Source organism: Anopheles nili, chromosome X (genome assembly GCF_943737925.1).
Source record: "Anopheles nili chromosome X, idAnoNiliSN_F5_01, whole genome shotgun sequence".
Classification (NCBI taxonomy): domain Eukaryota; kingdom Metazoa; phylum Arthropoda; class Insecta; order Diptera; family Culicidae; genus Anopheles; species Anopheles nili.
In genome coordinates, this window is record NC_071293.1 from 2,618,537 (window position 1) to 2,641,734 (window position 23,198).

Genomic DNA, 23,198 nt, shown 5'->3' on the forward strand with positions numbered 1-23,198 from the left:
GTCAATATAACGCTTTAAGCTATCGAGTCCTGGAGCTTCCGTGGCAGAGGACAGCTCCGGGTGGGACATAAATTAAATGTCAGACAAATAGAGTGTGCGTGCCAGGAGTGCGAGAGTGCGCACGAGAGCAAAAGTGAGAGAGAGAGAGAGAGAGAGAGCTTGACGGAACTACCGCGACGGCTCGCTTATGTATCGCAGCAACGGCATGTCGAATTCGTCGTATGTTCGAGAGCGTAAGCGATAAGAGAGATAACGTGACAGTTCGCGAGTCACAGAGAACGTGGTGCGGTATCTTAAACTCTCTCTCACTCTCCCTCTCTCTCTCTCTCACACTCTTTCTCTTTCTCTCACTCGAGAGAGAGAGAGGCCTGCTCGTCGGACAGCCAAGATCCCGTCGTCAGACGGAAAAAGCTTTACGTGCAAAGTAGTGAGGTTTTCGGCGTGAACCGTTCGAGAGCGGGGGGAGATAGTTCTTTCCGACGGGTTTTGACGATAGGTCTGCAACCTGCTAACTTGACCAGGGACGTGTGTGGCAGGTGAAGACCGACATCGATTAACATCCCTTGACCCGACCAAGGTGTTGCCCGTGGTCTGCTCGTTGCGACAGTAATCACCGCCAGTTGTCCTTACGACTGGGCTCTAGCGCTACTGCTGCTACTCAGCTCATCTCACACCCCCACCTCCCTTATGTGGTAGGCTGCGACAAATTGGCCCCAAAAGAAAAAAAAAACGAGTGGTGTGCGTGAAAAGACGGCTCGGCCAGCATTCGGTAGTCACGTCTCTTGTGAAGCCCGAAACGAGCCTTGCCGCAGCAGCAGTAGCAGGAGTAGCAGCAGTAGCAGCAGTAGCAGCAGCAGTTCCGTGCGTACATCGGGACGTTGGGGCGCGTGAGGTGAACGAATTTGTTTTGAATTATTTAACCCTCCTCGCGGGAAACCAGCAAGGACATTCGTACCGAAGCGTTGTGCTTGTGCGCCTGTCGGAACAGCGTGATGGCCTACATTGCCTTGTTGGTCGATTCGAGCACCAGTCGAGCCTGATTCTGGGATCGTCCATCAATTGCAGGCTTCTATCAAACGACAGGGATGCTCTGTCGGTGATTGCTGGCGCGAGTGTGGCTCAACTATCAATTCCTTCGTTCGTTCCTCTCTACAGTGCAGCTAGTAGTGGAAGAAAACGCGAAGTACGGCTATCGAGGAGCTGCTCCTCTGCGACCGCTCTTGAGCGCCCTCTCTTTCTCCTTCACTCTCTCTCTCGAACGTCACCTTCCAATCGATCAGGATGGGGCGTGCAAGTGCAAGAACCTGCCGAGTGGTCCGTGGTGTGTGTGGTGCGGTGGTGAGTGCGTGAGAACAGAAGCATGTGACTGTTTTGAGAACGTTTCCTAGGCCGTGTAATAGTGAGCGTTAGCAGTACCGCCGCAACCATGGATGAGAACGAAGTGATGGCGGCGTTCCTGTGGAGCAAGCAGTCGCAGGAGATGTACAGCAACCAGGGGCTGAAGGATCTGCACCATCTGCACCAGGACTTCATCATCAACGACTATACGGACAAGATAGCGACCAACATCGATCTGCTCGACACGGAGCTGAAGTTCGCCTGGGCGGCGCTAAACCTGTTGAACGAAGAGTACACGAAAATGTCAGAGAAGGTGTTCAAGCTGCAGTCGCTCAACATATCACAGCAACGCATAGTGCAAAACCTGCAGTTTATGGAGGAGAATCGCAAAGCATATCTCGACATGATACCGGACTACGCGAAGCATCACGAGTTTTCGCTGCAGGAGCAGTCGCGTCTCCGGAAGGATCTGGAGTACCGTGACCGGATCAATGAGGCGCTCATCAACAGTGGCATGATACCGCTGCAGGAGGAGCAGGAGGAGTTCCTTCACCAGCAGCAGCTACATCTGCATCATCAGCAGCAACAGCAGCAGCTGCTTTTCCACCAGCAGATGCATGGCACCGCCCAATTGTACCACGCGGTACCGCCACTACAGGGAAGCCGGCACGAGGTGTACGACAATATGCATCTGCTCGAGCAGCAGCATCAGGTTCAGCTGCAGTACGACAACGATTTTCTCCTGCTGCAGCGCAACCTAGCCAATGTGCCCGAGGAGTTGGACGAACCATTTGCGAGCCTAGAGGAGCAGGCGTTGCTGAAACCACACCTGGAGGCGGACAGCTTCGTTGTTCCGCCACCAGTGACACTGCCAACCCGTAGCAACCCGACTCATCCATCGTCGGAGATGCCACGGATGTCCACAAACCCATTCCTGACGGCTGGCGAGGCCGACCGAGGGCTACTGCGGAACATCGAGCCGGCTGATAGTGCGGCCATCATCGAGGAGCAGCTGCGTACCTCCTTCCTGAACCACGCCAAGCAGATTGAGCTGGAATTTGGGACACCAAAGTCGAAGAAGTACTCGGCGGAGCGTATCGAGAAGATGCAGAGTGAGGAGGTGCGCGAACTGATCAACAAGATTATGAGTGAAGAAGATGTCGCCTCGCTGAGCAGTGAGGAGATGGATAAGGTGCGGTGTTTCATGGCGAAGAACTGCTCCGAGCTGATGGACGTGTTCGACGACGACCTGCAGGTGGTGTACCCGGTGAAATCGGCAGAGTTGCTCATGGCACGTAGTAAGCAAGCTCTGCCTGGTGTAAGTCCACGGAAGGAACTAGCGAAATACCTGTCCGAGGGCATCGCCACATTGACCAAGGACGATCTACTGACAGTGGAGAATGGTACCATTACGATCCAAGACAGTACGTCCGAGAGTGACTTCAGGTTGAACCTGGGCGTTGAGACTACTCGATCGGCGGAGAACGGGACTTCACCGAAAAAACTGATCGAGTTCTCGCCCTTCGAGCTACAGGCGACGGCAGCCATGTTGGGGAATGATGTTGGTGTTAAAAACGATGCAAGCGCCCTCTTCCAGGACCAGCTGAATGTCGCAGTGGCGAAAGACGTAGTGGAAGACCCAAAGGGTGGCGTTGAAAACGGTAAGTCTAGGGTGCAGCTGGAGGAGAAGCTGCTGAATCACACTACTCTGGCAAACGTGCCGGACGTGCCGAAGACGACCATCCCACCGACATTCGCCTGTTCGAATCTGGTCGGGTTGACCAATGGTAAGCCTCTGTATGCGAGCATGCGACCAAATATCACAGAGGCACTCGAGATGACGACCTGCGTCACGTCGCAGAGTATCTCGTCGAACCATTCGAACGGTGTGCAGCTAGTTGACGCCAGCAGAAGTGCGGGTGTGGCGATCTGTTCCGAGAGTGTCGTTGTTCAGACGTCTCGTAAGACCAGTGTAGCTGATGCGTCGCTTGTCGCGTCTGGGGCGCCTGTTAAGAGCGTGACAGATACGACCGATACAGCTGCTATTATACAGGCTATCATCAGCCGCAGATCTAGCGTGGCCGAGCCATCGACGAGCCCGCCAACGTTTCAACCCCTGCCCGGACAAACCTCGATCACAGACTCGCCAGAGATGCAGGCAATCTATGACAGCTTGTCGCGCAAGTCGAGTATACCGACACTCAGTGACACTACGTTCTTCCCGTCACTAGACATCACCGACTCTGGCTTCGCAGACACCAGCGATAGTTTGGCGTTGTTCTCACAACTCCCACTCACGGTGCCGAGTGCGGACGCGCCAGTCAGTCTGCCGGACTTTTCGACTATGTCAGCTATCTCGAATATGCCCGACAGCTCCGACTGCTCTTCGTTCCTGCACATGTCGATGAACTCGTCCGGCATCAGTGAGGCATCAGACAGTGTCGCTTTCGGTCAACCGACGACCTTAGCGTCCGTGGTGGAGCCACCACTCGTGAAGGAGTCGGTGCCGGTGACGACTGTGGTGACGACGTCTAAACTACCGGCGTTGCCACCGATCGTGTCGACGCCCACCATGGCGGTGTTGGCTGAGGGTAAGCCGATCGTCGAGGCGGCGACGTCAACTGCAGATTCGGGTGGTGTGGTCGTCGTCTCTAGCACGGTTCCTCAGCCTGTAGAGCCACCTAAACCAGTAGAGGCTCCTAAACCCGCCAAACCTACACCGACTACCAGTGCAGGCGTCGTTCCTGTCAAGCCTACCGCGCCGGTTGCCTCAAGCACTCCTGCACCAGTGCCAGCTCAGGTCAAGGTACCCCTGGTGGGCTCGCTATTACCCTCGAAACAACCGGCACCGACTCCTGCACCAGCCGATCAGAAGGCAGGCTTCTTCCAGGCGACCACCGTAGGCTTCGGCAGCTTCTTCAACAAGGTGAACAAGAACCTCACACACCAGGAGAGCACGGACAGTTTGGGGGCGAAATCGAAGTCATTCTTCGCATCGATGAAGAGCTCCTTCAGTCTGGACTCCTCGAAGGCGTCCGTCGACGAGGCGGAGCTCCCACCAGCAGGTGCGCAGGTGTTGGACGTGGCAACACAGCCCCCACACGCGGATCTGTCACCGGTGGCGGTCAAAGGTGAGTCCGACGGGTGACGTCTCGCCGAACGGCCCGTACTGAGCACGGCCTCACCCGCAGATGCAGCCTCACCACCGTCCGGTCTGGAGGCGGCGTCGTACTACGACCACCAGCAGCAGTTGCAGCAACATCAGCCACCGGCGGTGACTCCACACGACCAGCAGACCCCATCTCCGCCTCGGGACGCCTCCTATGATGGGCAGCTCGAGGTGAGCCCAGCCGGGACCCAACCGAGCCCGCAGCTGGAGTACCCGCCAGAGGACGCGTTCCCGTACGAGCAGGAAGCGGGTAGTGGGTCGGAGATGACGCCCGGCGAGGGCCAGGCTGGTGGGCAGGAGAAGGACCTCGGTGAGGCAGGGACAGGATCCCAGCCAACGGGGGCCCAACGGCGCCAGAGCCTGTTCCGCGCCCAAGGAAGCGAAGGTAAGCGATGTCCTGCAGGACGATGACGGTGGCAGGTCCTGGAGCAGGTCCTATCACCAACATACTCCAACCTCCTCCCATATCTCCCATATATCTGCAGACGGTGAGGGCGGCAGCAAGTGGAAGCTGCTCAAAACGCTCAAGGAGAAGCGAATCGAGGAGAAACAGAAAGTGGCCGATGTCGGTGAGTCCTTCGACGACGAGCCCGGTCTGTTCAAAAAGGTGGACGTAAGTGGCAAGAACGACGAGCCCGAGGTAAATGAGACGACTGCGGTACCCGCTATCGGTGGGCGGATGTTGAATATGCTATAAAACAAACAAAACAGAGAACAAAAAAAAACAAACATCAAAACAAACAAAAGAGAAGCAAAAAAAAAGAGAAAAGAAAAGAAAAGAAAGATATTCAATGAGAAAAGAAAAAATGAAGAAGAAAAAAAGATGAACATGAAAAGAGATAACACACATGCAAGCACATTGGAGTTAGGACGCGCTGTTTGGTTTGATTTGTGTTCCATTTGTGTTCCACCACCTCTCGGTCTATTCTTCCGTGTGTTTTGGTTCCGTAATCCCTCTGCTGGGCTGTGTGCCGATCGCGACTCGCGCTATAGATCATCACCTCCGTGTGTATTGTGCTGTGCCTACCTATTACCGTAACAAACAGATCACATGCCCTTCAACCTATCGCTGTACGTTGTGTGTGCGAGGGAGCGTATTTTATGTTTCGTTTACGTGTCTATCTGTATTATGCTTTTGTTCGGAATCAGTTTCGGAGGGTCTGTAGAGGTAAGAATAGTTAACATCACTGTTAAGTTGCATCTCCCTTAGCTAGACCAGACCGCCTGGTGCTGGTTCCATACTTGCCGTAGACGTGATTACCATTCAAACCAATCTCTCACCACCGTAAGCATTTGTGCGTTTGCGAACTACCTCTGTCAGAGTACATCCGTTGCGATGCGAGGCAATGCCAGCAGGCCAAGTAGCGTTGGTCGCTGTTACAGTAGTGTGGTTTTGACACTTTCGTTTGTTGATTTTCATTTGGTTTACTTCTGCTTGTACCGCGCCGCCGGCGCACCCACCACCATTCAGCCCTTTCACGACTAATCTGTGCTACTTCTTCTATTCCAAAACCTGTCCCTGGCAGAAGCGAAACGGTACGGTCGATAGTGGACGCAACAATGGGTAAGTTGTCAGAAGCACGAGGTCTTGAGCCAGGAACACCATTCATCTGACGTTTTGTCGGTTTCACCCCCTCCACCATCCCTTTTCCCCGCTCTCTACACGCAGCCTGGGAGACAACACCTTCTACAGCAACATCGACAGCATGCCCGACATCCGGCCAAGGAGGAAGTCCATTCCACTCGTGTCGGAGCTGGTAGGTATCGGAGGGAGTGCGCCAGCGCCTTCCTTCCTGGTGTGCCCTCTCTCGCTCTCTCTCTCTTTCTCTCGTTCCCTTGCCATTAGCTGTGGAACCAGTGTTCAAAACGACGCTATCCTGCTCGAGAGGTTGTCGGAAAAGCGGCTGCCGCTTGGTTAGTGTCCATTTTACGTCCGCTAATAGCGGTGCATGGCACGGGGCGATGTTTATAGCTCGTGATAGGGTGACATAAATGTCTAGAAGCGGATGCTCGTAAAGCTCCCGCATCCGGTAGGTGGACGCTTTCGTGTGCTTGCTGGAGGTGGGCCCTGGCCCTGGTTTAGGGTTGGTTGAGCAATGCCAGCGTGCTGTTTGTGGTAAATAATTGAGAATCTCTCGGTACCGGGTTAAGCATACCCATCAGAGTCATAAAACCCACCGGCGCTAACGGAAGCGATCTGTAAATGGAACAATCTGTACTCAGCCATCCAGCAAATGGACCGGAACGTGAACGTTCAGAGTACCTTAGAATGAAAATGCCCTACAATCAAGCTTGCCGGCTTTTCCGACAACATTCTACGACAATGAAGGATTTACTGGAGGGGAGACAACTGTGCATCGAATACCTTTCTTACTTCTTTTTCTGGTGTCCTTCCAAAATATAACCTGGCCGCTCCGTATTATCTATGTGTCCCTCGTCTGTGTACCCTCATTGTGTGCGGTATATAAAAAAACGAAACACCAAATCTAAAACTAAAAAAACAAAAAAAAACAAACAACCGAACCGCCCTAAACGCCTGCCCTGTCGTCACTTCCGTCGTAAATTGTTACCTCACCAAATGATTTTGAAACGCTCTCCAACAGGTCCTCAAAGTAAGTGTACTTGAAACGTGTTTTCTTTCAAACTTAGATTTTGTGCTAGTGTCTTGAGTTGGTTTTGCGTGCTTCTGGTTATGGTTTGCTTTTACCGTTACTGTTTCTGTCAATGTGCGGTGGAGTTAGATCACCCGACACTGTTACCGTATTCTGCACGGCAGTTACAAGCAAGCGCAATCAGCTCTGTACTTAGATTGGACACTAATGCGATTTCTTCTCTCCTCGATGCTCCGGACTACTCCGGATGCCTGTCTAGACTATGGCAGCGACAAAACGCAACGCCGGACTGACCTCAGCCGTGCCGCGAGCGACACTAAACGACGAAGAGCTGGTAAGTTGGTCGGTTCTCATGTGGAGTTCGGCAGTCCGTCACACATTATTGATCGTTTGGCTCTGTTGCAGAAAATGCACGTGTACAAGAAGGCGCTGCAGGCGTTAATCTATCCCATCTCCTCGACCACACCACATAACTTTGTCCTGTGGACAGCCACCTCCCCGACGTACTGCTACGAGTGTGAAGGACTGCTGTGGGGCATTGCTCGGCAAGGAGTCAGGTGCGAACTTCGGCATACCTCTTGATATGCGTAAATGTTGCTCAACGTCGTTGATTTCTACTCCCCAGGTGTACGGAGTGCGCAGTCAAATGTCACGAAAAGTGCAAGGACCTGTTGAATGCAGATTGTCTGCAGAGTAAGTGGACTGGATCCTTGCTTACGCATACTTCCGCTAATGCTTCCCCAATTTGTTTTTACAGTGTGCTTTGCCGGTGCTTCCGAGAAGAGCTCCAAACATGGCGCTGAGGACAAAGCGAACTCGGTGATAGCTGCGATGAAGGAGCGTATGAAGCAGCGCGAACGTGACCGACCAGAAATATTCGAACTGATCAGGTACGTGTCACGCACGCATGCTATATTCTCAGGTTGTTGGTTGTTAATGGTGGCTTTCTTCTTCTCTTCTGCACGAGCAGGAAGGTGTTTGCCGTCGAGGAGAAAAGCCACGCCGGTCACATGAAGGCAGTGAAGCAGAGCGTACTGGATGGTACGAGCAAATGGTCGGCGAAGATCGCGATCACAGTCATCTGCGCGCAGGGTCTGATAGCAAAGGATAAGAGTGGTACGAGCGATCCGTACGTGACGGTGCAGGTAAGTAAGGTAAAGAAGCGCACCCGAACGATGCCACAGGAGCTGAACCCGGTGTGGAACGAGAAGTTCAACTTGTGAGTAGCCCATCGCAGGAAAAGTTGGACAGTTTGAAGAAACTCCGAACCAAATTCTGCATCCTCGTTCCAGCGAGTGCCACAACTCGTCCGATCGCATCAAGGTGCGCGTGTGGGACGAAGATAACGATCTGAAATCAAAACTGCGACAGAAGTTAACGCGAGAGTCGGACGACTTTCTGGGACAGACAATCATTGAAGTGCGAACGTTGTCGGGCGAGATGGACGTTTGGTACAATCTGGAGAAGCGTACTGACAAATCAGCCGTGTCCGGGGCGATCCGTTTGCATATTTCCGTAGAGATAAAGGGCGAAGAAAAGGTAGCTCCGTACCACGTCCAGTACACCTGCCTGCACGAGAACGTGTTCCACTACTTGTGCGAGGAGGCGCTGGGAGCGGTAAGTACTGGAGGGATGTCTTTAGATCGCAGGATCTGTCGTTCTAATGCCGTTACGGCTTCTCCCTTTTCTTAGGTGAATCTGCCACAGACCAAAGGTGACGACGGGTGGAAGATTTACTTCGACGAAACGCCGGAAGAGATCGTGGACGAGTTCGCGATGCGCTATGGCATTGAGAACATTTATCAAGCCATGACTCACTTTCATTGCCTATCTACGAAGTACCTGTGCGCTGGCGTCCCGGCTGTTATGAGTACACTATTAGCTAATATAAACGCTTACTATGCACACACTACGGCTTCTAGCGCGGTATCAGCCAGCGATCGCTTTGCGGCTAGTAATTTTGGTGTAAGTTTGCTCATGAATTGCCCCCACCATGTCAGGACATAGCGCTCATATCTACTACGTTTCCTTTCGACTTTACAGAAAGAAAAGTTCGTAAAGCTATTGGACCAGCTGCACAACTCGCTACGAATCGACTTGTCCATGTACAGAAACAACTTCCCCGCTTCCAGCCAGGAGAAGCTGATGGATCTTAAATCTACTGTAGATTTGTTAACCAGTATTACCTTTTTCCGTATGAAAGTAAGCACTCGTTCCTCTGCAGGTTGCAGCAGAATTCTGGTAGATGAAGGTTTTCGGATGGGGCATCCAATATATTTTTCTGCTGCCGTTCTAGGTTCAAGAGTTATCCAGCCCACCTAGAGCAAGCACAGTGGTAAAGGATTGTGTTAAGGCATGTCTACGATCAACCTATCAATTTTTGTTCGAAAACTGTTACGAGCTATATAATCGAGAGTTTCAGGTGCGAATTCTAACAGAGTAGAGTGTGGGACCAGCACTTTTAATGCAGCTACTAATTTGTCTCTCCGTTTTTTCGCCTCGCCACAACGATATCAGGTTGATCCGAATGAAGCCAAACGTGAAGGCGAAGACCACGGACCAAAACTAGAGAATGTTGATTTCTGGCACAAGCTAATAGCTTTAATTGTATCAGTTATTGAGGAAGATAAAAATAGTTATAGTGCTGTACTTAATCAATTCCCGCAAGAGCTTAACATCGGGCAGGTAGGACGAGAGCTCGCTTTTAGTTGTAGCTGGTTAACTTAAGCGGGATGTGGGGTATTGTTCGTTTTTTTTTGCATTTTTTTCCCTCACGTGGAACGGTAGGTGTCGGCGGCAACTATGTGGAGCCTGTTCGCCGTAGATATGAAATATGCGCTCGAGGAGCATGAGCAGCATCGACTGTGCAAATCGTCGGCGTACATGAATCTACATTTCAAGGTCAAATGGTTATACACGAACTACGTTAAGGAGGTACCACCGTACAAGGGCGCCGTGCCAGAGTATCCGGCCTGGTTTGAGCCGTTCGTAATGCAGTGGCTTAACGAGAACGATGACGTATCGCTGGAGTACCTGCACGGAGCGTTCAAGCGGGACAAGAAAGACGGGGTATATGCGCATGGTTTGGGGTCACACCGCGATGCTCAGTTGCTTATTATCCAATGTCACGTTTTTATTTACAGTTCCAAAAAAGTAGTGAGCATGCTCTCTTCTCAAACTCGGTCGTCGATGTCTTTACGCAGCTAACACAGTGCTTCGATGTGGTAAGCAAACTCGACTGTCCCGATCCAGAAATCTGGAAACGTTACATGCGACGTTTTGCTAAGACCATTGTTAAAGTACTGCTTGCGTATGTTGATATCGTAAAATCGGAGTTCCCCGATATAATGCATGAGGAGCGAACAGTAAGCCACACATTTATCTATATTTAGCAGCGATTGGCCCACAGCCGTTGATACTCATTTTCCACATCGTTCGTACTTCCTTGCCTTCTCAAATCCGCGAACCAATCCGTAGGCGTGCATACTTATGAACAACATCCAGCAGCTACGGGTGCAGCTGGAGAAGATGTTCGAGTCGATGGGTGGCGACAAGCTGGAAGAGGATGCGGCCAACATTCTCAAAGAACTGCAGCAGAACCTGAACACGGCACTGGACGATCTGGCGACGCAGTTCGCCAAGAGGTAGAGTCGATTCGTCCTACACCAAGCTACTCAATTTATTGCTCCATCTGCCTGCTTTCACCCACAGCTTGGAGCCAAGGATCACTGGCAGCGTGCGGGAGCTGGGTGATCTACTGCAACAGGTCAAGCAGCAAAGCTCGTTGTTCCACGCGCCACCTGCGGACGATGCCAACCTCATCGCCATCGAAGCAGACGAGGTGCTGCGGCCACTGATGGACCTGCTGGACGGTTCGCTCTCGATGTACGCTCAATCTTGCGAGAAGACCGTTTTGAAAAGACTGCTGAAGGAACTGTGGAAGATAGTTATCAGAACGTTGGAGAAAACGATAGTGCTTCCTCCAATGACCGATCGAACGGTACGTGTGAACGATCGATTGGGCGGCGAGTGTCGAGTGCCATAACTTATGCTTCTAATCTACTCCTATAGATGGTGTTCAAGCATCTCACCGACAACGCCAAGAATCTGGCAGCGAACGCTAAAATCGAAGATATGTCGCGGCTAATCAAGAACCACATGTCCGGAAAGCAGGATGCGAAGAACGTGCTCAGCGGGGTCATGGACATTTCTAAGGAGGTTAGTTACTTTAAATGTCAAGATGCACAAATATCCTAATTAAAAAAAACAGCATTACGGGCTCACTTCGCAGATGGAGAAAAACCTTTCACCAAAGCAGTGCGCAGTACTGGAGGTTGCCCTCGGCACCATTCAGCAATACTTCCACGCTGGTGGTAATGGTTTGAAAATGCCGTTCCTGGAGAAGTCACCCGAGCTGCAAAGCTTGAAATACGCGCTGAGCTTGTACACGCAAACTACGGACACGTTGATCAAGTCGTTCGTTTCTGGCCAAGGTGCCTCCGAAGGTACGTTCGTCGCTCCAGGATTCGTCCTCGATCGTAACCGAACTACTTCTTTATCCATTTCAATTACAGAAGGAGTTAGTCACGATGATGCTTCCGTCGGAGAGGTCTCAATACAAATAGACGTCTCGTCGAACCCGGAGAACGGAGAGCAGAAAATATCCGTCAAGGGTAAGTAGCCGCCACAAGGAGAAGTAGGCCACAAGCAAAGTTGAGCACACGTTTACGGGAACTTTCAATCCACAGTGATCGCTGCCAACGATCTCAAATGGACCGTCCCATCCGGCATGTTCCGGCCATTCATCGAGGTGAACCTGATCGGACCCCATCTCAATGATAGGAAACGAAAGTTCGCCACCAAATCCAAATCGAACAATTGGTCGCCGAAATATAATGACACCTTCCACTTGTGAGTTAATTGGTTTTGTCAAAGCGAGAGGCACACGATTACTAACTGAGCCTGTTTTTCCGCTCACACAGCATTATTGGCAACGAGGAGCAGCTGGAATTCTTCGAGCTGCACATATGTGTGAAGGACTACTGCTTCGCCCGGGAGGACCGGCTGGTTGGAGTAGCTATACTAAAGCTGAAAGACGTAGTCGATCAGGTATACAGTTGGGTTATAGTATTTGCATTACTTGTGCGAGTGAATGGATACGAATGTGTGGGATGAATGTTTGCGAGAGCAAGAAGAACCAACGTGATATGCTTCCCGAGGATACTGCAGAGGACAAACGGTAACTGGATCGAAAGTTTAACCGGAGCTTTGGGTAAGGTATGCTGTTAGTTCGGATTGTTACTCAGGACGATTTGCCATTCCAGATAAAATGTCACACTTCAACTATGGATGAGGAATCAACAACGCAATCCTATGAAGGAGGAATCGACAACGTGAAATAATGTAGTATTCAATTAAGCTTTCTGCGAATTTGTTTCGGATGATAATAAAACAATGTACTCACTGTAAAACACCCATTGTGCTGCTATTTTGTTGAATGTGGTGACGCTTTTTATTTTCCTTTTTTTTGCATGGCACCACGTGAACGTCGGAAGCGTTAACATCTACACTCGGAATACAGATTACACGACGCTGACGGACGCTCTAGTTAGGTCGTCGCTGGTATATATTAAATACGATTCAAAGGATATGGCGGGGTTTTGTCTGGCATGGCTACATATGTTTGCGTGTGTGCGTGAAGGAGCGATCAGGACCTGGACATGGAATGGCGTCAAAGGGATTGTTGTGTTGTTGGAGTATTATTACATGGCCTCGTTTTTAATCACTTTGCCGCCATCTTTGAGCGGGCACTTCTGGTCGGTTCCGCTGTCATAGTCACGCGTCCAGAACTGCCGGATCTCCTGGCGGCGGTTCTTCATCAAACACTTGTACTCGGAGATGCGCATCTTCTTGCCGTCAATGATGCAGGTGCGCTTTGGACGTGGCCGATATCGATAGTCCGGATGCTTCTCCATGTGCTGCTTGGACAGTTTCGCCTGCTCCTCGTAGTATGGTTGCTTCTCCAGGTTGGTCATCGCCTTCCACCGTGCGCCCAGGATTTTCGAGATGTTGGAGTTGTGCATGTCAGGACAGGCCTTCAGAATCTTGCGCCGTTCGTCCTTCGCCCACACCATAAATGCGTTCATTGGTCGCTTGATGTGGTTTTTCTCGGTGTTTGACGACCTAGTCCGTCCGGTACCGATGTCAGGCCCGAGCTCGAGCCCTCCAAGTGACACACCCTTATCACCCTTCTTCCCCCCACCACCTCCTCCTCCTCCACCTCCACCACTCCCACTGCCCGCAGCGGCCAGTGTCTGCTGACGCTGTAGCAGGTGTCGATTCATGTTGTCGATCATGGCATTGCTGTTGAATGGCGATAGACCAGGTCCTCCAACACCAGGTCCACCGTGAGGTCCCGGATCTGTCGCCTTGATGAAGAATTGCTGGGCCAACGGATAACCGCCCGGTTCTCCAAGTAGGCCTTGCTTTTCATCTGGACTACCGTGACCATGAGGACTCGGTGACTGATGGTAGAGGTTCAGCTTCGCGTGCTTGTGGAGCCCGTCGGCAGGTCCAGGACCATAGTCGAAGAGGTGGTTCGCCTCCAGCTCAAGTCGATCACGTTTCGACTTGAGGAAGTACTTGTCGGATTCTTTCTCCAGCAAAGCGACAGCTGTTGATGGCAATAGCCCAACTTTGTCTGACATTAACTCCAACCGATGGTTCAACTCATCAGAGTCGCAGGTGTTGAAGAGACCAGCTGCAGCTGCGGCCGCTGCCGCTGCAGCTGCCGCCCCAAACGGACCACCTCCACCTCCTCCTGGACCACCAGGACCACCTCCTACCATACCCGGTAGCTTGGCCCCATTTGCTAGCTCAAGAGGTACAACCCCAACAGGGCTGTCTCGCGATGGCTTTCGCTTGGACAGGTTGATCGGTGCGTCTGGCTCTTTCGAATATCTTTGGTTTTCTTCCTTCGCCTTCTCGTACTCGTCGTACAGGGTGAGTGGACCAGAGGGTGGGCCACTACCACCTCCACCGGAACTACTGCTACCACTGGCGCCTCCACCGCAGGTCAGTGGAGGCGCCACCAGCATCGGTTGTTTCGGCAAGCACATCTGCTCAGGATCGGCATCAGGTGGCAACAACTGTGGCCGTTTTCGAGCATTCCGACGAAGGGTTCCAGGACCTACTCCACCGGTACTACTACTTGCCGTCACCTGCGGGTAGCCGCTGCCGGTTGGGTGTGGTGTTAGTGGCCCTCCTCCACCCAGCTCAGCCCCTCCACCTGTCGTCATCTTGCAGGCTATGGATTGGAATACGTTTTGGTATCGGCGTATGCAGTTGTCGGGTTCGGTGTTCAACTCAGCTGCCCCAGGTATATCACAGTCGATGACGGTGGAGCTTCGGCTTGGGGAAGGTGATGCCACTGGGGCTACCGGTGGAACGGAACCAACCGGGGGTGATGCCCCGCTACCACTCCCACCACTACTGCTGCCACAGGCCGCACTACTGCCCGGCCCAAGCAGGTTCGTGGGCTCAAGGTTGCTTTTGGAATTATTGTTCTGTTTATACTTGCGGTTTTCACCCTTCAAACGTATATGCGCCGAGTGGAAAATAAGAGATAGGAACGAAAAAAAAAAGACGAACGTAAATATCAGCTTTCAGACATGAGCAAAAGGCACAGATGTGCCAGAGCACGGAAGTACACTGTAGCACGAGAAGTAAATGCATCGAGAGAGGTTAAAGCGAGGCGTCTGTACCAACCTGCACCCCCGGCAACAACGGCAAAGGCATGGGCGATCGGTGGGCTGGGTCAGCGCAAGAGAAGGTGTTGGAAGGATTACAGGTGGGGACAGATGATCCTGAGAGGAGTAGTCACAGGTCACAGGTGATCGCCGGCCCAACACGCACCGAGCTTTAGCCTCGCCGACTTGGCCGGTAAGAACGCACGCACATCTTCATAGAGCGGTGGAGGTGTAAGTGTGGATCGAGAGAGATAAATACATATTGAGCTGTAGTGCAATATTGAACGACATCGATAGTATCACTGTGGGTTAGTGTCATTCTCCCAAATTGGGCACCGGCCGGGTTAGTCATGGCGCGCCGGCGCATTCTAGAGTTATTGCTTACAAATTCTGCCTTCAGCAGCATCTCACGCCATATCGTGAAATACATGATCAGTCGGTTGATGTTCTTCTCCTTCTCGTAGAGCGACTCCTTGAAGCTTCTGCAAAAGGTAACGTGAAGCATTAGTAGGGTTAGTAAGTTCACGCGTTCGTTAGCAGGTGTAGGTTACCTTTTTATGAGCTTGATGTTGTTCTGCGTGCTGCAGTTCATGTTTGGGGAACCGTCCGTCCCGTGACCAACTGGTTGATGGTTGTGCAGCAGCGTGTTCGGTATCTCGTTCGGGAAGTCCAGCAGACTCAGGTTTAGTCGCATCAGGTAGATCTCGTTCATGCTGAGCTGCAGGTTGGTGATACGTTCGTCTAGCCGCGTACGGAACGACTCTAGGTTGTTCTTCTCCACGTATTGGTTATTGAGTTGGTGCAGTGCCGGCTGCTCCATTGTAGGTGCTGGTGGTGGAGGGGGTTGGGGCTGCTGTAAGTGTATCTCCTCCGGTTGACAGACGTTGTTCGGCAGTCCACCTGTGTAGTTGTTCTTATCTGAGAAAGGCAGAGAGCAGGAGTTAGCTGTGGAGCTGTTGAATCGACTCCCATGTACTAGTCTAACCATTGACGTTGTTGTTGAGACTGTCAAAGTTGTCCACGATCGACTTTAGGTGGTTCAGAATCATGTTGTTGATCTTGCGAGGAGGTCCTGCGACTGGCGCGTGGCTGATCTTGGGAGGTGGACCTGCCGGAGAGGACGGAGCCGGTGGCGTCTCGTGGTTGCTGTTGGAGATGTTCAGACTGTCCAGGTTCATCGTCAGCTGGTAGTTTTCTGCCTTGTTGAGAGCGGGATCCGAACCCTTCAGAATGTAGCTGGCCACATTCAAGAACGGCAGGTTGTAATGGAAATCATGCTCGAGTGGCAGCAGGTGTTCATCATGCCGGCCACTGAGCAGATCGTCGTGTTTCAGAAATTTAGGATCAGCGCTCATCTTCTGCATCGCGATGAAGTTGCTATCGAACGTGCAGTTGAGCTCCTTCACCGGGGACGACTTGAGGAACTCTTCATTTTTGAGCGAGATCTTCTTGAAGTTGTTCTTCTCGATCGTCACCGCGTTCGACAGCTTGTTTGGGGGTGACTTCCGCTTGGACGACATCGAGAAGCGGTGCTATAAGAGCTGTGTACGGGTGCAAATGTGGTACGGAGTGGCCGGTGGGGACGACCGACGGCGGGGAAAACCGTCGTGGAAAAATGGATGAATGGAAATATGCAAATTGCTGTAAAGTAACGTTGCATCAGCCAGCGAAATTAGTTCGGCTTTACACCGACCGTAGCGAAGTGGAGCGTTATCGAGCCTCAGCTTCCTCATGGACGAACCAGGTGTTAGAGGACATTGGAGATTGATAGTATCACTGGTTCAATTTGCCGTAATGCCATACATCGGCACCGTGTTTTTTTCATCACCAAACTACTATGGATAAAGAGTCCGTCTTTGTATACAGTCGATTTGCTAGCTTTCTGGAATTATTATACAACAAGTCTGAGCACTTTGGTGCTCTACGATTCATAAAATGTATCAAAATTTGTGTTAAAAATATGTAAAATATACGAATTATCATCCAGGCATATTTGATTAAAAACAATGGCGATATTTTTGGCAAATTAAGCGAGCCTTTCGTTGTTTGCCTCTCTGTTAGATTGCGTGAGCAGACGCCAACCCACGCCAAAGCTACGAGAAGAAACATAATGCATTCGGCGTACGCCGGAAAAATCAATAATAAAACCGAACGACCGTCGAGCGGAGCATGGAGTAGCGACATACATCGATTATTTGCGCAACATACCCGTCTTTAGCCATTTGGAAAATCGACAACATATAGAAAGAACATAATAAGCCAGAGCAGTAATCATAAGGCAAAAATACACTGATCAAATAAATGTGGAAAGTTTCATAAAACATGTAGTAGATATTTGAAATATATTTTCGGACGTAATGTAATGGTTATATAGGCCGGTTTTTAAATATGATTGATAGCATGTAACATATTCGCATTCGAGAGATTGATGGTATCACTTGACGATTTTTAATTCAAAACTACAGGTTTGATTATGTTTCAGCGTTGAGTGACTCAACTTTATATTGCATTCTTCTTTTTTCTGTACTCTCTGTTTTCCCATTTTTTTCTGCCTGTTACTATCTTATGCTCTCTCTTTCTCTTTCTCTCTTTTACTCTCTGTCTCTCTTTCTCTCTCGCTTACTCTCTCTCAGGCTTTCTAACTCTGTTCATTCATACACTCTTCACCCGCATACCCCACCACCCAAGTGGCCCCAGTGCTCCAGGCCCACCCAAAACCCACCCAACCCCACTCTAGTTTCCCAGCACGCTTTTCCCTTTTTTCTCCAGCACACTTGCACACATTTTTGCACTTACTTTTTACGAGCACACCACATCGAGACAGGTCGCGCAATATTTGAACAAAATAAGACTCGAGCGAAAGATGGCGCAGCGGAACAGGGGTGGCAGGAGGGTGGTAGGGTGGGAAATGAAAATTAGATTGATTGTGTACGGGGCGATGAGACGCGCACGGAGCGAAAAGAGGGAGAGATGGAGAAGAGATGGAACCGCTGAACGCCCTTCGCCCTTTAATCGGAATTTAAATGCACTTATGTGAACAGATAGATGGAAGAATAGAAAAAAAATAGCACAGAAATATCCCGAGCGCACAAAACAAAGCACCTTTGGAAACTTGTGGCCAAATCGATCCGTTTTCCCGAACGGGGGCACCCGTTCTGCAGGTCTCACTGGTGCCTTCCTGGCCTATACCTTCTCGCACGGTGTACCTGTTCCTGCGGCGAACAATTGAAGAAAAACCCAAAGGCGCCACTGAACACGGGTGCGAAAATCTTTTCGCCTTTTCCCCACTATTTTGAGCAGGTTTACGCTTTGTACGTTTTAGATGCTGGTACTACTGCTGCTTCTGCTGCTGCTGCTGCTGAGGGTGTTGCTGAGGTTTTTGTCACTTTTCGACCACCACAACGCACAATCTCGTCGGATGCTGCACGCATACACGCATGCTCGCGAGATCTGAATGCATCCGCCAGCCGCGGGTACAGTGCCGGATTGGGGAGTTGATTCGAGTTGCCTGCATGGAGGACGATTTGTGCTGTTGCGCTCGGGAAAATGATTTTATTGCTTAAAGAAATATTTAAAAACACGTACAAGCTCATTAAGAATTAGTACGTGCCCTTAGACTTGCATATTGCGAGCCAGTGTGGCATAAAGAAGGCACTTTTCCCATTTGCTTCAAACTGACACTCGCTGTTGGTGCTTGGTTAAAATAAGTGCGCACTGGGAATTGTATATAATGGAAAACCTGTTCCTTCATCATCATGCGTGAACAGGTGTGTGCGTGGGGAATGTTCATTGGAGAACGCACGTACTTTGTTCGTGCTGGAGGGCTATTCCGCTGTTGATTCTATTATTTGTATTGTAGAGCAAATGAAATTCTAATTTTATGCCAAACTACTCCATCATAGAATGGCTTGCATTCATCCCTCTAAACTTGATGAATGTTGAACTTGTATATGAACCGCGTCACACGGGTCGAGGAAGCGAGGGTTCATCACCTAAAAGGCGCGCACGCGCGTTACACCGTTTGCTCATTTCTGCCACATTTTACAAAACGCCTAAAGGTAGGCAGCACATCAGCACGCAGCATCGTAACGGCAGGTAAATCGCACCGAAACCCCGATTCCCGGCCGGGCCACGGTTGTTAAATCTGCTAACCAACATCCTCCATACACCTCCCCAAATCCCCTCTTCCCACTCCCCCTCCTCCTTCTTCCCTCCCGCCCTCCTCACTCTCTCGTGTTTTTTTTTCTCTCGGATTTGCGCTCGGAACACCCCAACGGCAGCTGGACCGCTTGCAACGATGCAAATCCAGAGCAACATACAGAGCGTCAACTCGATTTTCGGCTGCAATTCGTCCGGCCACAGCGGCATCAACCAGCTCGGCGGCGTGTACGTAAACGGGCGGCCTCTGCCGGACTCGACGCGGCAAAAGATCGTCGAGCTGGCGCACTCCGGTGCCCGGCCGTGTGACATCTCACGCATCCTGCAGGTGTCGAACGGGTGCGTCAGTAAAATACTTGGCCGGTACTACGAGACGGGTTCGATCAAGCCACGAGCGATTGGTGGCAGCAAACCGCGAGTCGCAACAGCCGCAGTCGTATCGAAGATTGCGGAGTATAAGGCGGAGTGTCCTAGTATTTTCGCGTGGGAGATACGGGATCGCCTGCTGTCGGAAGGCACCTGCAACAACGATAACATCCCGAGCGTACGTAGGTGAACATGCTGCAGGAAGACCGCCTCTGACAGTGTTGCGGCCTATTTCAGGTATCGTCGATCAATCGCGTACTGCGCAACTTGGCCTCCAACAAGGAGACGTCGTCGCAGAGCAATGAGACGGTGTACGAGAAGATCAAGCTATTCAACAACACCAGCGGTCACTGGACCTGGTGCCAGAACATCGGTAGTGGCCAGTTCAACTTCTCCTCTCATCCCATCCCCCATCTATCGCTGAAAGCCTCCACCGAGCAACCATCCAAGCCAGGTAGGAATGCCAGCCCGATCGTACAGGTGCGACTTCTCACGTTCCCCCTCTTAACCCAGCCAACTGCTGCCTGGAGGAGATGAGCGACAAGTACTCTTCGGAAGACGACGAAGACTCCGAGCTGCGACTGAAGCTGAAGCGGAAGCTGCAGCGCAACCGCACCTCGTTCACGAACGAGCAGATCGAGAATCTAGAAAGAGGTAACTCCCATTCCAGATGTTGCCACATGCGTGTGGCATTCGTCTCTGTTCGCTTCGGCGACAGGTTGTTGACGATTCCCCGTCTCCGTCTGACTTTTGCATGTTCTCATTCAAGCAGAATTTGAGCGCACTCACTACCCGGACGTATTTGCCCGAGAGCGACTGTCGGAGCGGATCCAGCTGCCAGAGGCACGCATACAGGTAATTTGGTACTACTGGGTGTACATGCAGGTAAATTACGATCCCTTGAACCGACTGGTAACCGATAGCAAATCCCCAAATGTGTGTTGACTATTCCGAGAATCGATGCGAGTAGGTTTCGCTTGCCAGTTGGGTAAGTAGCGGCAAGCGAGTGTAGGAGTTTTCAGCCGAATGGACTCATGCAAAATGCTGCCAGATGTCAAACCAATCCCACACCCGGAGACAGGCGCATTCGTTCGATTAGGTCACCATGGTGCTGGCGGTCTATTTTGGATTCTCGGAATCAAAAACGCCCCAACAGGCCCCAACGGTTCACAAAGGACCACCGCGCGTCATGGAACACCTGAGGCGTTGTTTGGCCATTGTTGAATGTTGAGTACGAAAATAAATATGCACCAAAATAACTAAAAATCGGGTTTCTTTTCGCTCGCGGTTTCGGGAGGGATGTGGGCGCGTGGCAAGAAAACGCACGTTGGAGTACGTGCGAGTTATAATTTCACAACGCAACAGTATGTTGAAGGCGGTACCGAATCGATACATATACATCACACCGGTTGCGATTTATCCGTCTATCCGTGATTTGCGCTCGCCGAGAACGGAGTCTAGTTGTAACGCTTGGTTAGTTAACGTCTCGAGTGGTTGGTTTCAAAGTGAACATTTCCTCACGACAGTGTGCACTCAACGTTTCGTCGTCTTGTTTCAAAAACAGGTAAGTCATTGACATTCGGTCAGCATTCTCGAGCATCCGTCAAACGGGAGGATGTCATTCGAAGATAACAAACAAAAAACCATCTTCAACGGCTCCCTCGGTGTTAGTGAACGGTGAAACACTTCCGTTGGAAAATGCACTTTTCCTGCAGATGCTCTAGAAGATACTAGAGACACTCGATCTGGGAGATTAAATCAAAGTGCAATTGGGAGCGATGTTTGTATTTTAAATCGTTGCCTCTTAAAATGGCCGTTGGAATCCCGCCACCCTGTTCGGTGGAGCATAGTTCGCCACTGATTGATCGCTTGAAGAGCACCGAAGAGCAAATAGCTCCAGCTAACAACACTTAAACGATGCGATCAAAGAGCCTGTCACAATTTCAAAACCCGGCAACGGCGTTCGGGGAGCAGGTGTACTAAATGTTTTAGTAACGCCATGACACCATGACACCACTCAGCCGCTGTCAAGCGCTGGCCGCTGTCAAAAAAAAACCAGGAACGCACACCCGGAAGCGTTTCAACAACGAAAACTCGTTGCCCGTTCGGCGCTCAATCACGGGCACATATTTTTAACCCCAAAATCTGGAGCAAAACCAGCTCCTAACCCTCCATAACCCAATGTACGACATCTCGCACGAGGTTCCGCCACACAGAGTGACGTCTCACACCTCAGCGCTCGGCGCTCGGCGAGCTGTCAAATGTCGGGTTCACCCATCCACGCGTGCAGGCTCTTCGGCAACCGTGCCGACGGATGTTGCGGCGTCGCCGACGACGACTATGCGAGCGGGCCGTTGGTGTGTTGATTTATTAGTCTAGACCACACTGCACTGCACTACTTTTCGCAACCGCGAACTCTCTCGGCGGCCTCGCGCGAAAGGGATTTTGTGTTTTTTTTTCGATTTTCGGTTTTCGGTTTCTCAGTTATATTAATATCTCTTTACCGCCCTACCTGCACGAAAAACCCCGCTCGACATACCCCTTATCCCAGCCCAGCCCAGCCCAGCCCCGCCACACCCGCCCGCCCGCCCGCTCTGTCCCATCTTCTCCCCGGCCCTTCGAACCCCGCGTGTGCGCTCGTACTCACTCGCCCAAGTGCATCCTTGACGTCCGCACAGTGCCACAGTGCCCAACGAAAGGGCTTCAAATGGTTCCGCGGCATCCGGACATGCCGGAGGGCCACCAGTGAGCCAGGTCCTCTACACGGCCAGTGTGAACGTGCGCGCACGTGTGAGCGTGTGTGTGTGTACGTGTACGTGTACGTCACAACCGTCGTCCTGCGTCCTGTTGTCCAAACGGCAGCTTCTTGCGTGAAGTGAACAAAACGAAGGGCTCCCAGCTATGGTCGGTTCCGTCCCGCGAAGGTAAACACTCTCCCCCGCCCTCCCCCCCCCCCCCTCTCTCTTTCTCTCACACACACACACACGCACAGCCGCTGGGATCGTCCCTTTCGTGCGTGCGTGCTTGCGTGCGTGCATCAAACGAGTGGCGTGTCACGAAGTTCCTGCAGGACTTCCGCGATCAAAAAAGGAAAGAAAGCAGAAGATAAAAGGGGGGGAGCCAACCCGGTTTAGTGTTTGTGTTTGTGTGTGCGTGCGTGCGTGTGTGTACTTTTTTGTTTTTCCGCGCGCCTTCGTGCGTGCGTGAGTGCGTGCGTGTCCGTGCGTGTGTGTTGTTGTTGACGTCGACGTCGGTGAAGGAGAAGGCGTGTGTGCGGGTGTGTGTGTGTGTGCGCGTATCCACGAGAGGAAAACGGCTCGTGAAAAACCGGAAGTAGAGTCCTTCCGGTGGAAACACACGTCCCTGCGTAAGGGACGGGAAACAATCGAAGGGTTTTGTGGCCCTTTCACGCTTCTTCCCACCACCAACACCACCACCACCACCGCCGCCATCACCACCGCCGGATGTAGTCGCAGCCCCGCACCACCACCACCACCACCACCGCCCGCACCACCACCACTGCCACCCGCCAACCCAAACCGACGAGCCAACCAACAACGCGACTGAGACAATCAACCGCGGCCCATGCGAACCTCGGACGGCCCTTTCCCGGTGCCCCGGTGATCACCCTCGCCCCCCTTGCCCTTGCCCTGTACCACCACCATCCTCGCCCCCTTCCGCTCAACCCGCCCAATCCGGGTTCGTCCTTTCGTGCCCGCTCCACACCACGGCGTCTGACCTGGCGCTGGTCCATCGGGGCCCGCTGGATGCTGGGGCTGGCCCCCCGCCCGGATACGAGCCCGACCC

General features: G+C 51.8%; 3 protein-coding genes across 3 annotated transcripts; 2 read left to right on the top strand and 1 right to left on the bottom strand.

Annotated features, from left to right (window-relative positions):
• The first annotated feature begins 1,381 nt into the window (after window positions 1–1,381).
• On the top strand, window positions 1,382–12,573 carry LOC128728836 (protein unc-13 homolog A). Its single transcript, XM_053822485.1, has 25 exons — window positions 1,382–4,469; window positions 4,530–4,892; window positions 4,993–5,147; window positions 6,034–6,071; window positions 6,177–6,264; window positions 7,111–7,119; window positions 7,379–7,453; window positions 7,525–7,676; window positions 7,745–7,812; window positions 7,877–8,009; window positions 8,090–8,338; window positions 8,412–8,736; window positions 8,812–9,084; window positions 9,163–9,321; window positions 9,416–9,541; window positions 9,637–9,804; window positions 9,907–10,188; window positions 10,263–10,484; window positions 10,597–10,763; window positions 10,831–11,119; window positions 11,191–11,337; window positions 11,390–11,624; window positions 11,694–11,792; window positions 11,868–12,030; window positions 12,102–12,573. The coding sequence occupies exons 1-25, from the start codon at window positions 1,427–1,429 to the stop codon at window positions 12,292–12,294; spliced, it is 7,221 nt and encodes a 2,406-aa protein (XP_053678460.1). The 5' UTR covers window positions 1,382–1,426; the 3' UTR covers window positions 12,295–12,573.
• Window positions 12,574–12,638: 65 nt separating this feature from the next.
• LOC128728677 (uncharacterized) lies at window positions 12,639–16,387 on the bottom strand. The gene is made up of 4 exons (XM_053822311.1): window positions 15,853–16,387; window positions 15,419–15,785; window positions 15,253–15,349; window positions 12,639–14,708 (listed from the first exon to the last, which is right to left on the bottom strand). Exons 1-4 carry the CDS (start codon window positions 16,385–16,387, stop codon window positions 12,882–12,884), a joined length of 2,826 nt encoding a protein of 941 aa, XP_053678286.1. The 3' UTR covers window positions 12,639–12,881.
• A 1,934-nt stretch (window positions 16,388–18,321) lies between these two features.
• LOC128728424 (paired box protein Pax-6) lies at window positions 18,322–20,638 on the top strand. The gene is made up of 5 exons (XM_053822049.1): window positions 18,322–18,340; window positions 19,148–19,569; window positions 19,629–19,845; window positions 19,905–20,045; window positions 20,161–20,638. Exons 1-5 carry the CDS (start codon window positions 18,322–18,324, stop codon window positions 20,334–20,336), a joined length of 975 nt encoding a protein of 324 aa, XP_053678024.1. The 3' UTR covers window positions 20,337–20,638.
• Window positions 20,639–23,198: the final 2,560 nt, after the last annotated feature.

Excerpts from the sequence above, each read along its gene's own strand:
- LOC128728424 (XM_053822049.1), top strand. Across the intron at positions 19,846-19,904 it reads CGAGCAACCATCCAAGCCAG|CCAACTGCTGCCTGGAGGAG; the intron begins GTAGGAATGCCA and ends CTCTTAACCCAG. Across the intron at positions 20,046-20,160 it reads GATCGAGAATCTAGAAAGAG|CAGAATTTGAGCGCACTCAC; the intron begins GTAACTCCCATT and ends TTCTCATTCAAG.
- LOC128728836 (XM_053822485.1), top strand. The coding sequence starts at position 1,427 with ATGGATGAGAACGAAGTGATGGCGGCGTTCCTGTGGAGCAAGCAGTCG. Across the intron at positions 9,542-9,636 it reads TATATAATCGAGAGTTTCAG|GTTGATCCGAATGAAGCCAA; the intron begins GTGCGAATTCTA and ends CAACGATATCAG. Across the intron at positions 11,793-11,867 it reads GCAGAAAATATCCGTCAAGG|TGATCGCTGCCAACGATCTC; the intron begins GTAAGTAGCCGC and ends TTCAATCCACAG.
- LOC128728677 (XM_053822311.1), bottom strand. The coding sequence starts at position 16,387 with ATGTCGTCCAAGCGGAAGTCACCCCCAAACAAGCTGTCGAACGCGGTG. Across the intron at positions 15,786-15,852 it reads TCTCAACAACAACGTCAATG|ATAAGAACAACTACACAGGT; the intron begins GTTAGACTAGTA and ends TGCCTTTCTCAG. Across the intron at positions 14,709-15,252 it reads TGCTGCTGAAGGCAGAATTT|GGTGAAAACCGCAAGTATAA; the intron begins GTAAGCAATAAC and ends ATACGTTTGAAG.